This window comes from Drosophila serrata, unplaced genomic scaffold (assembly GCF_035046125.1).
Source record: "Drosophila serrata isolate PLE 108 unplaced genomic scaffold, ASM3504612v1 contig_240, whole genome shotgun sequence".
NCBI lineage: Eukaryota > Metazoa > Arthropoda > Insecta > Diptera > Drosophilidae > Drosophila > Drosophila serrata.
The window spans coordinates 2,643,470-2,654,370 of NW_028257138.1; the positions used below are offsets into that span (position 1 = coordinate 2,643,470).

Here is a 10,901-nt window from a genome sequence, read left to right on the forward strand (position 1 = left end):
TTCTGTTTTTCTGCTCCACTCCGGAGCAGAGTATCTCAGGGAGCTACTGTTGCCTCTGTCTGCTGCAAGTCTTTTGTGGCAACTGAAAAGCCGACGAGGCACAGTGCCAGAAGGTTTAATATATAAACAATTCTATTGAATTCTTTACAAAAATTAATGATGAATTCGTGACAGGGTCTTAAATGCAGGATTTAATTCATATATATTTTCAACTTTAATCAAATGTTTGTCATAAATTCTTCTAGAATAAAACACTTTAATATATCTTAACGGCGAGCATAATCTTTTTAAAAGATTTTGTACGAGATTTCAAGAACTGAAAAATCTTCAAGCCTCCCATTAAATACTAATCTATGTGACCTTTAAATAGTTAATGGTTTGCTTTAATTTAATTGGTTTGAACTTTTGCAGTATGATTTATTATCTAATTTAAGTTGAGTTCTGGCTAGAGATGGTAGAAAATACTATGATATATCGAAAATGTATCGATATTAGAAGACAAGGAGGGATGGAAGAAAATACTGATATATTGAAGCTGTATCGATATTTAAAGCAAATAAATATAATCACTTTAAGACAAATTAAATAACATTTTCCTTATAAAAATATATATGTTTACAAGTTTATAGAGGTATATAGAAATGTATAGGTATTTAAATTTGTATTATATCAAGGTATAGAACATTTATAATGCTATATTTAGTGTGATAATTTTTCTATAAATAATTTATTAGTATTTTATATTATTTTCTCCGATTTCTAATTTAATTTTGACCACTGTTCTTTAGCAGCGGCGACTACTGTGGGGCTGCCTTTATGTTCTTTCCACTCCCCAAACTCTTGGTGAACTTGCACTTCCTCCTGAAGATTGCTCCCTTTCGTTTTTTTTGTTCTTTATACCATTTTTTTTTTGTTTGTTTGTGAAAAATAACTCCTTTGTCCTGTCAGTCAGAGGAGGTAGCTTTCGGTTTCGGTTTTTAGTCCCTTTTGAGTGCCCCGAACCCTTCGTGTTGTCTCCTGCTTTGCATACATAAATTCATCTGTGTGCCAAGTGCAACTACGTTCCATTCTCATTCCCAATACCAATACCAAAGTCAAACCCATTGCCATTGCCACAGCAGCAGCCGCAGCCAGTTGTGGCAAGTAGCTGCTGCTGCTGCTGCGGCTGCATCTGTCGCTGTTAGGGTTAATGTCAATTGCCTTGCCAATGCCATAAATTCGTGGCCAACACAGAGGGGAGGGGAAACCAAGGCGGAAAGGAAGCTAATGCAGCCCTCGGCGGTGATTCTCTCTCTCGAGTTAAATCCGTTCCGCCTTCAATTTAATTAGCCAACATGGACAGAGATTGCTCCTGCTCCTGCTCCTGCTCCTCCTCATCCTCATCCTGCTATCCTCTCGTATTCTTCTCATTTGGCTTACTTTCTAAGCGCCCCGCCAAGTGTTGACCAAATAATCATTGTTGACAATCACGAAAATCCACCAGCCAAGCTGCAACCCACAACTCTGGCAAACAACTGGAAAATAGCAAAGAGCCTTAGCTCCAACTAGGCTAAAGCTTTGTAAACCTGAAACAAAACAACAACAAACATTTCAATATCGTGAGCAAAGCAACAAACAATTTATACAAATCCAACTGGAAAAGTAACAAAATGCCAATTAATTGCCAAATAGAATGTTTATCTATAAAATCGCGACTGCGTGAAGGAGTTACAGCCACAAAAAACAGCAGCAGAAACTGTTAACTATTAGTAAAAGTTAAGCATTTGTGACCGTAACACATTTGAGAGTTTTGTTTGCCAATCGCAATTGTTGCTGTTGCTGCTGCAATTGCCGTTGATTATTTGAGGAGGAAAAACCAAATGTAAAATATATACACAGAAAAAAAGAGATTGAGGGAATTGTTTATAAAGATTTTACTCATATTAAGTCTAATGTAAACTATAATAAAATCGAAATGAATGTTTGTTTAATGTTCGTTTTTTGTGTCAGTGTTGAGACAAACAAAAACATTTCGGTGTCTTTTTTTAGGCATAATGTAGCTGGTGTTGGCGATGGTCGCTAGTTGCAAGTTGCTGGTTGCAAGTTGCTAGTTTGTGGCACTGTAAAATCGCTTGGGTCAGGCGGCAGACGCCAAGGAGCTAGGCCAGAGGCAATGGTGACGATCTAAACGAGCGGCGTGCATCGCCTGGCGGCATCTTAGATGCTCTCACACAGATACTCACTGTGGCACACAAGTGCAAATTACACGCTCTCATACATATGCAAAGAAGTCGTGTCTTCGATGTCGATACTTGCGGCTCCTGCTGGCTGCCATTGTACATAGTTCTTCTTCAAGAGAAATGAAATGCAAAAGAAATGCTACAGAGAAAGAGGGATAGAAAGACAGGCTTAACCGAGTGCCGCTTAAATTTTAAATGCCACTTTAATAGCATCATTTGCACACGGTCGTCGGGTTTGTTAAGGATCCCATCGAGGTGGAAAGTGGGAGGTTCCACCCCATCAACTCAAAGCCAACTTAATAATGTGTGAGATAAACTGTTTAAATTGCAAACAAAAAGAAGGTGTTACCATCATAAATGTTTTGCATAAATCACAGAAAATATTTCTAATATTATTCCTAAGTGTTTTAGTAATAGGAAATACCTTTGGCAGGTGTTAAAATATTGAAGGTGTTTAAATTTTAATTGTTTAGCTATTCATTTTCCATATTTCTCATAAAATACCTAAAGATATCTACAACTATATATATTTTTCCTTAATTACCATAAAGAGTTGTCAGTTGTACATATTATTTAGCTGTGTTTTGTTTTTTTTTTTTGTTGAGGAAATGTGTCAAAAAATACGAGCGTCGAATAAATCCATCTTGTGGCAGTTGCTAATCCATTTGATCTTATTTTTAGCACCTCAAAATATTGCAATGGGAGACACTTACCGTTTAATCCCGTTTTTTGTGGGGATCCACAAATAAATCAGACGCTGGCAAATTGCTCAATTATAAAATTGCTCAACTCTCCCCGGCTCCCCCACCCTCTCCCTATCCGCGTCTGTCTCTGGCGCTTTTCCGCGTCTCAGCGGTTGCCCAATGTGTGGAAATTAGCATTTTCGGGCAAGCGTTGAGCCTTGCCAGCAAACGGCCGTCATGTAAGCGACTAATTAACATGTCACTCAGTTGCAGCAGCAGCAACAGCAACTGCAACTGCAACTGCAACAGCTGCCACCTCCTCTTCGTGGCCAAAATCACAGTGCAGTGCAGTGACCATTCACTAAAGTTACGCACATAGGGGCTGAAGTTGAATGGGAAAATAGAGGCAGGGAAACAACCTGTTGCTGTTGCTGCTGCTGGTGGCCAAAAGCAAATCTCTCACGAGTTTCAAATTTGCCAAACCAACGAACAAAATAAAAAAGAAATATTAACTAAAACGCTTAACATGTTGAATTTATTAGCCGAAAAACAGCTTAGACAGGGGGGCATATGATGAGTACGTGGTTTTTGCACAGAAAACAATAAGAGAAATGAAAATTGTAGCTTAAATCAAAAGTTAGTATAATTCCGAGCTGGAATATTAATAAATCCTTAAATGGGTTAAATAAAATAAAATCTTAAATAATAGTTTGTTAGCTTGTTTTTTCTTATCTTTTTGTTTTATCACACTTTAAGTTTCTATCGCATTCTATGCTTTTTCTGTAGCCTTTTCTGCTTTTGCTATAGCCTTCTCTTCTATGATTTCTCAAGCGCCTTCCTTGCTTTTCTATCGTCTTCTGTGCTGCTTTTTTCTATGCATTCTCTTCTCAGCTTTTTCAACTCTGCTTTTTCTTCTCTACTTTTTCTTCTCTGCTTTTTATTCTCTGCATTTTCTTCTCTACTTTTTATTCTCTGCATTTTCTTCTCAGCTTTCTATTCTCTTCTCAGCTTTTTATTCTCTACTTTTTCTTCTCTGCTTTTAATTCCCTGCATTTTCTTTTATGTTTTTTATTCTCTGCATTTTCTTTTCTTCATTTTCTTCTGTACATTTTCTTCTCTGAATTTTCTTCTCCGCTTTTTCTTCTCAGCTTTTTCTTCCCAAATTTTTCTTCTCAGCTTTTTCTTCTCTACTTAAAATAAGTTAAGATACAAAAATACCGCTGAATTTAAATCTGTCTTTAAGCTTTCGCTTCAAATGATCCTTGAAATTTCTTGCTTTTCAGAACTATCTCAAATACACTCCCTGCTTCTAATCTTCCAAGTTTCACTCACTCAGAGATTCTCTAAAATCTCCCCTTGATTAGTAGGCTTTAAATTCTTCCGTCAGCCTGGATATTCGGCATCTTTTTTCTTGGTTTCTTCCCAAAATCAAACTCATAAAATTTCCGTCCAATTTTAAAATAATATCCGATCCGTTGGGATGAGCTATACGAACCTGTTGCGCCATCAGAATGTGATGGACGACAGCCAGCGTGTGAGTTGCTATCGGGGAGCTGAGAACACCGCCATCTATGGACGCTGCGTGATCAGCCGGGACATTGTCCTGGGCTGCCAGATGGAGGTGAGTGACCTTGATCTGCCCGACATTATGGAGCCAACGTGGAGCGTCTATTTGCGGGCGGGCGGCAAGGACGACGATCTGGCTCGTTATGTCCGCCAAGTCACCTTCCGGATGTCGCCGCGCCTCCCACTCCGCCTCCATGTGGCGGACAGTGCTCCGTTCGAGATTAGCGAGGTGCTGGCCAGCGACTTTCCCGTGGAGGTACAGGTGCAGTATGTGGACCCCAGGATGACGGCCACCACCTACATGTTCAAGCCGCGGGTTGTGCGTGAGGGTCACAGTGGCATGTGCGAAGAGATGTGCGACAAAATGATCTTTGTGAATCCCCCGGCAGCCATGCGAGTGAATCTGTCCTCAACCCAGGTGTTGTCCGAAGTGGCAGTTGCTGATCTCCGGAAGGCCAAAAAGGCCGCGGAATCGAATAGGGAGCTGGGTCTGGGCGAGGAGGAGCAAGTGGGTGATGTGTCCCGGTCTCCAAAGTCGGATACGTTAACCAAGAATCGCCTTAGGCTGAATGTAGGGATTTTGAAATGAAATGAATGAGGTTCTGGTCCAGTAAAAGAGTAATTAAAAATTAGATTTCCCATTTAAAACATTTTAAATTGGCATAAAAATATATGAAACTGTCGCAATGAGAATTTCTTCTATTTATTATATAATTTTGCATTTATATTGTAATATTTCGGAATCCATATTGCATTTTTCTGCGTGCTTTTTCGGGTCTCTGCGAGGTTGCAAGGCAATTCCTGGGCTGTCGTCTGCACGGCGCTAATTATCGCTGCTAATGATGCTTTAAAAGGCAGTCGTCGACGACAGGCGGTCGTCCAGCAGAGGCCCCGGGATTCAGGTTCGGCCACTGGGACTGGTCCTTACCTCCTGCCCCTCCTCCTTGGCTTCCTTCTCCTCCTTTTGCCAGCTTCCTTTGCACCGATGCTCCGTTGCTCCTTTCGCTCATCGCATGAGTAATTGACAATTTGCTGAAGTCAGCGTGTCTCCTGCGCCTCTCGTTCAGCGTTTCCCACTACGACGTGACCACCGAAGGAAGATGGAGTCTGGAGTTTGTCCCTCCTGCTCCTCCTGCTCCTCCTCCTCCTCGTGCTCCTCCAGCTCCTCCTCTGGCTTCCACTTCTCGGCGGCATTTGTATATGTTAATTGTGTGACTAATGACAGCCAACTTGTCATATTTTTATCAACATGCAGAGTTAACATTTGTGTTTCGTTTCCTTTCGTTGCGGTTTCTTTTTCCTTTTCTTGTTTTTGTGTTTGGCTCAAGGAGAGTTCAAATCTGGTTCTAAGTCAGGGTTGGACAGCTTTTGTTTACTGGTTGGGATAGGGTTTTTATTAAACTTGAAATTTAAACTCGCAAGACTTAATAATTCGGAACTTAATAATGTTGAGAAAAGAAGAACGTTTGATTTTTATGTATACATTTATACATTTATTTTTATATACATTTATATGAAGATTTTCTATAATTCACAGCTTAAAAAACTCATAACTTAGCCAAAAAAGCATCAATTTCGATTCGGAAAGCTGTTCTGAGCTAGATTTTGTAAGGTTAACAAATCTGCATATTAAGTTTTATAATTGTTTAAAATTGAATTTTTTCCAAATTTTGACATTATGACAAGGACAATTTTTAACGATAAAATGTTGAAAAAAAATTTCAAATTTTTTTTTCTTTCGAACATGGCTTAATCGACTCGGCTTTTCATGCTGATCGAGAATATATATGATTTATAGGGTCGGAAATGATTCCTTCACTGCGTTTTGAGCTTCTGATTGATATTAGTATACCCTGTAAGGGTATAAATTACCGATATGACTATTTTTGTATAACCCAAAGCTTAAAAATCTCATAACTCAGCCAAAAAGGCATTCATTTCGATTCGGAAAGCGGTTCTGTGCTAGTGTTTAACAGATTAATAAATCTGCATTCTCAAATTAAATTGAATTGAATTTTAAATTTTTCACGATTTTTGAAATTATGATTGATGTAAAATCGGTTATAAAATTTAGAAAAAAAATTTCAAATTTTTGTTTTCTTTCCTACATGCCTAGAAAAATTTTCCTGTTGATGCTGATCAAGAATATATATGGTTTATAGGGTCGGAAACAACTCCTTCACAAGTTAGAAGCTTCAGACTGAAATTATAGTAACCTGCAACGGTCAGTTTTGAAGCTATCGTAAAGATAAGAAATCAATATTCATGACAAAATTAAACTTAAGTTTAGTCGTTAACTTTGAGTTTAAGTTTGTAGATATCGTTAATTATTGTCCAAGGCAAAATAGGAATTAATTGGAAAATATATGCATAGCTATAACATCTGATTATAAACCTAGGGCTGAACCCTACTATAGTATCTAAATATATGATATAATTGTCATGATTAAGACTTACCGGAGTAGAGTAGAGTTATCCTTTATCATCATTGGCTGATTCCTTCCAGTGTGGAGTTACCTTCTTGGTGATTTCAATTAGCCAAGTCATGGTATCATCGAAGGAACCTTCCTCATTATCCAGATGTATTACATGCGTCAGATGATACTTTCGGGTCGAAGGGCACTTATCACTCACTATCACTATCGATGTTAACAGCGGGGAGGCCGCGAACAGAATGAGATCAGCGCAATTGCAGCGACTCTATTTATAGTCTGCGGGTAAAGAGAACAGAGAAAGTGAGAGAGAGTGAGCGAGAGCAATCTCTAGAGATGGAGAGAGGGAGATACATAGAGAAATAGTTATTTAGAGTAAATGAGATACAGTTTTGCATTCTCTTCTATATTTGATGATCCTTCCTATGGAAGCTATATGATATAGCCATTCGATCCGGCCTGTGCCGACTAATATATGTACGAGTGAGACTAAAGAGAAGTCTAACTATAAAATTTCATTAAAATTGCTTCAAAAGTAAGAAAATTGTTACCCTTAAATATGTATTCACATTCTTTGATATTTATTTATTTATTCATGACAAAGCAAAGCTTAAAAATCGCATAACTAAGGCAAAATGCCTTAAATTCGACACGGAAGCTAGTTCTGTGCTAGTTTTTAATAGATTGATAAATCTGCATACCTAAATTTAATTGAATTGAATTTTAAATTTTTGGTGATTTTTGAAAATTTGTTTGGAATATAGATTATAAAAGTTAGAAAAAAATTTTCACAGTTTTTTTTTCTTTCCAACATGCTGATGCTGATCAAGAATATATATGATTTAAAGAGTCGAAAATTATTCCTTCAGTGCATTCATCTTCAGACTGAAATGATAACACTTCTGCAAGATTATAATAATATTTAAATATTTAAAATTGTACTTAATATTCCACAAATAATTAGCTTACATCCCTGGTATAGGACATTTATTTCGCGCCTTCATCATCGATCGTTAATCTGGGCTATTTGTGTGTCAAATTAACGCTCTTTAGGAGCAATATGCAAGATACGAATACGGGATACAAGACGCCCACACAACACACACACACACTGACTAAGACAAAACGGCAAAGTAAAAAAAATATAAAAGAAACCACACAAAAAATCGTTAGTTCAAAAAACTCAATCAAATGTCGAAACTTGAAAATCGTGATCATGGTCCTGGCTCCGTTTGTCCCTCTCCCCCGATCCTTCCCTTGGGTTCCTTAATGGTTGCTTGTTGTTGGCTCTAGGCGGTAGCTGGAAAAAAAAGCAACAAACAGTGGAAACACAACAAAATACAAAAGAAAAATGGGGAAAAAAACCTGAGAAAAACCCAAGGAAAAACAACAAACGGTAGCTGCAAACAAGACAAAAGACAAACTTATCGTTTGAATTATCGGCATTCATTTGCATTTTGGAACCCTGCAAAATCCGCTCTCTCCGTTGTCCATTAACATTTGGGGACACTTTCGGGGGAAAACGAGAGGCAAATAAAAAAAAACCAAAAGAGAAAAATGCATGGTAGAAAATCATTTGAAATCGAATGACAACTGCCTCTGGAGTTTTGAAAAATAAAAAGAGAGATCAGTGGAAAAATTTGCTAAAAATTAAAGGTTTTAAGTGTGCCTTACAAAATATTTCGATTCATAGAGACTTCAAATTTGTATTTTAATTTTTCATATACTCTTTTTTATCTGGATATTAAAATGCTCAATATATCCAAGAGCCTAAGGCATCGCCGTGCTATGGAAGGAGTGGTAGGTGACCCTGCGTCCAAGCCACCTATATCCTGCACTCTGGCCAAGAAGGAACAATCCGTAGAGGCGATGGAAAAACTGATGGCCAAAAACCTTATGGCCGAAGCCTTTCACAAGGCTCGCATCACATTGGACAAGAAGGGAAAACCCTTGGTGGAGCACTTCTTTCGCCATTGCATCGTGAAGAAGCGCTTCAAGGTGCTCGCCGAGCTCTGCCTGAGTGATTACGAGGAGCAGATGGTTCTCCATCTACTGCAGCAGTACGGCTCTCCCGAAACGGATACCGTGCAACTCATCCTGCTCCTGCAAAAAAACAAATATATTGAGGCTGTCAATTTCATAGAATATGTGACGGCTCAACGCCGGGGAACTAACGATACTTTAAACAGAATTATGTCAGTGTATCGCTCCTCAATGCCAGCGGTGACACGGAGCGTAGCCGATACCTATTTCCGGATTAATAGCAATCTGAGCATGGATTCGTATACCGATCAAATTTTTCCTCTTAGCTGCCAAATGGCCCAGCAGAATCCCAGTGATATCCCGAGCTTTCTCTTTAGTTCTCTGTGGACAGAGAATTTCCAGGATCCAAAGCGACTCCACCGTAATCTTCCCTTTTTGCGGACCCTTCAGCAAGGTTCCTCGGAACTGGAGCAACGCTATCGCACAGTGTGTCCTGTGCTCTTAGGAGAACGGCAAACCGTTAAGGAGCCATCGAGTCAGTGCAACCGCATCCTGCGTTTGGAAGGCAACGGGGGAAAGGATGCGGAGACAGAAACTGACGAGATAATCGTAGGGATCGAGGAGGTAGCAAAACCAAGCAGTTTAAGCCTCCAGGATGGTCTAACTATACCTTTGTCGAAAGAGGGAGTCCAGGAAGTGTCAGTGGAATTGAGAAAATTAGAGACCAGGACTCGTCGCTCTGTGAAATGCCAACATAATGGTCCTGCCATTCGCACTATGCGTTTGCGAAGTGACGATAGAGAAGAAGCGCCTTCAGTTACCTCACGTAAGCGACGTCTTCAGAAGCACAATCCTGTCCTAGAGACGATCATGGAAGAGGGTTCCTCGGACGCACGATCGATGACGAGCGTTTCCTTGACCCTAGATCCAGAGATGCCCATTAAGGGAATAGTATCAATATCGTCATCCCCGTCCGTAGTCGAGCGCTCCACTCCACTAAGGCGCTCTACAAGAAATAGCTCTAAGGATACATTGCCAGCTGTGCCTTCGATTCCGTTCGACTTGAAGCAACCGCAACTTGGTTGTACCACCAAACGTCAGAGATCCGAACTGAATGACACCAACTCTAGCCAAAACCGTGAATTGCGTCCACGTCGGCAAACCGACTCGATCAATCCCAGTTCCCTAGCTTCGGTCACTCCCAGTAAGGGTAAGGTAATCCTTATTAGAAGTTATTAAATAATATTAATACCATTTAAACATAGGAAGCATTGAGGACCAGTTGCCGCCTAAGAAGCGCATACGAGCGAAGAAGTAGTAGAGATCCTGCTTTTAATCATTACATAATATACTGTTGTCTTAATTTTAACATTCTAAATGCATTCGTAAGATCTCCAGCATCTATAGGGTATCAAAGTCACACATCCAGAGAGGTATGCATGCAATCGCTTCTGTTTGGAGTTCCATGCTTCATCGCTCACTTGCCTAGCGTTGGCCTTTTACAGTTAGCCATCGAGGGCTTCGTCTTTAAGAAGCTGGAAGTGGTGGGGGTGGTCAGGAGCGGGAAGGGGAAACCACCAGCAGCAGTAGCACCGTTGGGCCAACCGGCAAAAGAAATTAGCATGCGCGCAGCTCCACATCGAGGGGAAATGATGAAGGGGGAAGCCTTGGAATGTCAACGGCAGCTGAGATTTTTTCTTGCTTTTCCCCAGCGCAAGTTTTCCAGCAAGGATTTCCAGCAGCAGCAGCAGCAGCAGCAAGAAAACGTGATCGTTTTAACATTTTTGCTCGTTGTCTGTTGGTGATTTTGAATGGCTCTTAGCAATTCTAATGTTGTTGTTGCTGCTGCTTCTGCAGCTGCAACTGCAACTGCAACTGTTGCAACTGAAACTGCTTCTGAAACGGAACGGAATGGAGATGAGAGCCAAGAATTGAAAGCTAAGAAGATGAGGGAGCGGCATCTGCATCGTGGCATTGGTTCTCATAACGACGGGCAGCGCTCCACACATGCTTCCATA

The 10,901-nt window shown here is 40.0% G+C and overlaps 2 protein-coding genes across 2 annotated transcripts; both read left to right on the forward strand.

Moving 5' to 3' along the window:
- The first annotated feature begins 907 nt into the window (after nt 1-907).
- LOC110178132 (uncharacterized) lies at nt 908-5,161 on the forward strand. The gene has a single exon (XM_086830501.1). The coding sequence runs from the start codon at nt 4,383-4,385 to the stop codon at nt 5,055-5,057; it is 675 nt and encodes a 224-aa protein (XP_086686627.1). The 5' UTR covers nt 908-4,382; the 3' UTR covers nt 5,058-5,161.
- Nucleotides 5,162-8,462: 3,301 nt separating this feature from the next.
- Nucleotides 8,463-10,254, forward strand: LOC110178130 (uncharacterized). The gene is made up of 2 exons (XM_020945154.2): nt 8,463-10,093; nt 10,149-10,254. The coding sequence occupies exons 1-2, from the start codon at nt 8,650-8,652 to the stop codon at nt 10,199-10,201; spliced, it is 1,497 nt and encodes a 498-aa protein (XP_020800813.2). The 5' UTR covers nt 8,463-8,649; the 3' UTR covers nt 10,202-10,254.
- Nucleotides 10,255-10,901: the final 647 nt, after the last annotated feature.

Bases quoted from the DNA above. Each gene is read 5' to 3' on its own strand.
- LOC110178130 (XM_020945154.2), top strand. From the start codon at position 8,650: ATGCTCAATATATCCAAGAGCCTAAGGCATCGCCGTGCTATGGAAGGA. The intron at 10,094-10,148 runs GTAAGGTAATCC...ATTTAAACATAG, and splicing joins TTCGGTCACTCCCAGTAAGG to GAAGCATTGAGGACCAGTTG.
- LOC110178132 (XM_086830501.1), top strand. From the start codon at position 4,383: ATGAGCTATACGAACCTGTTGCGCCATCAGAATGTGATGGACGACAGC.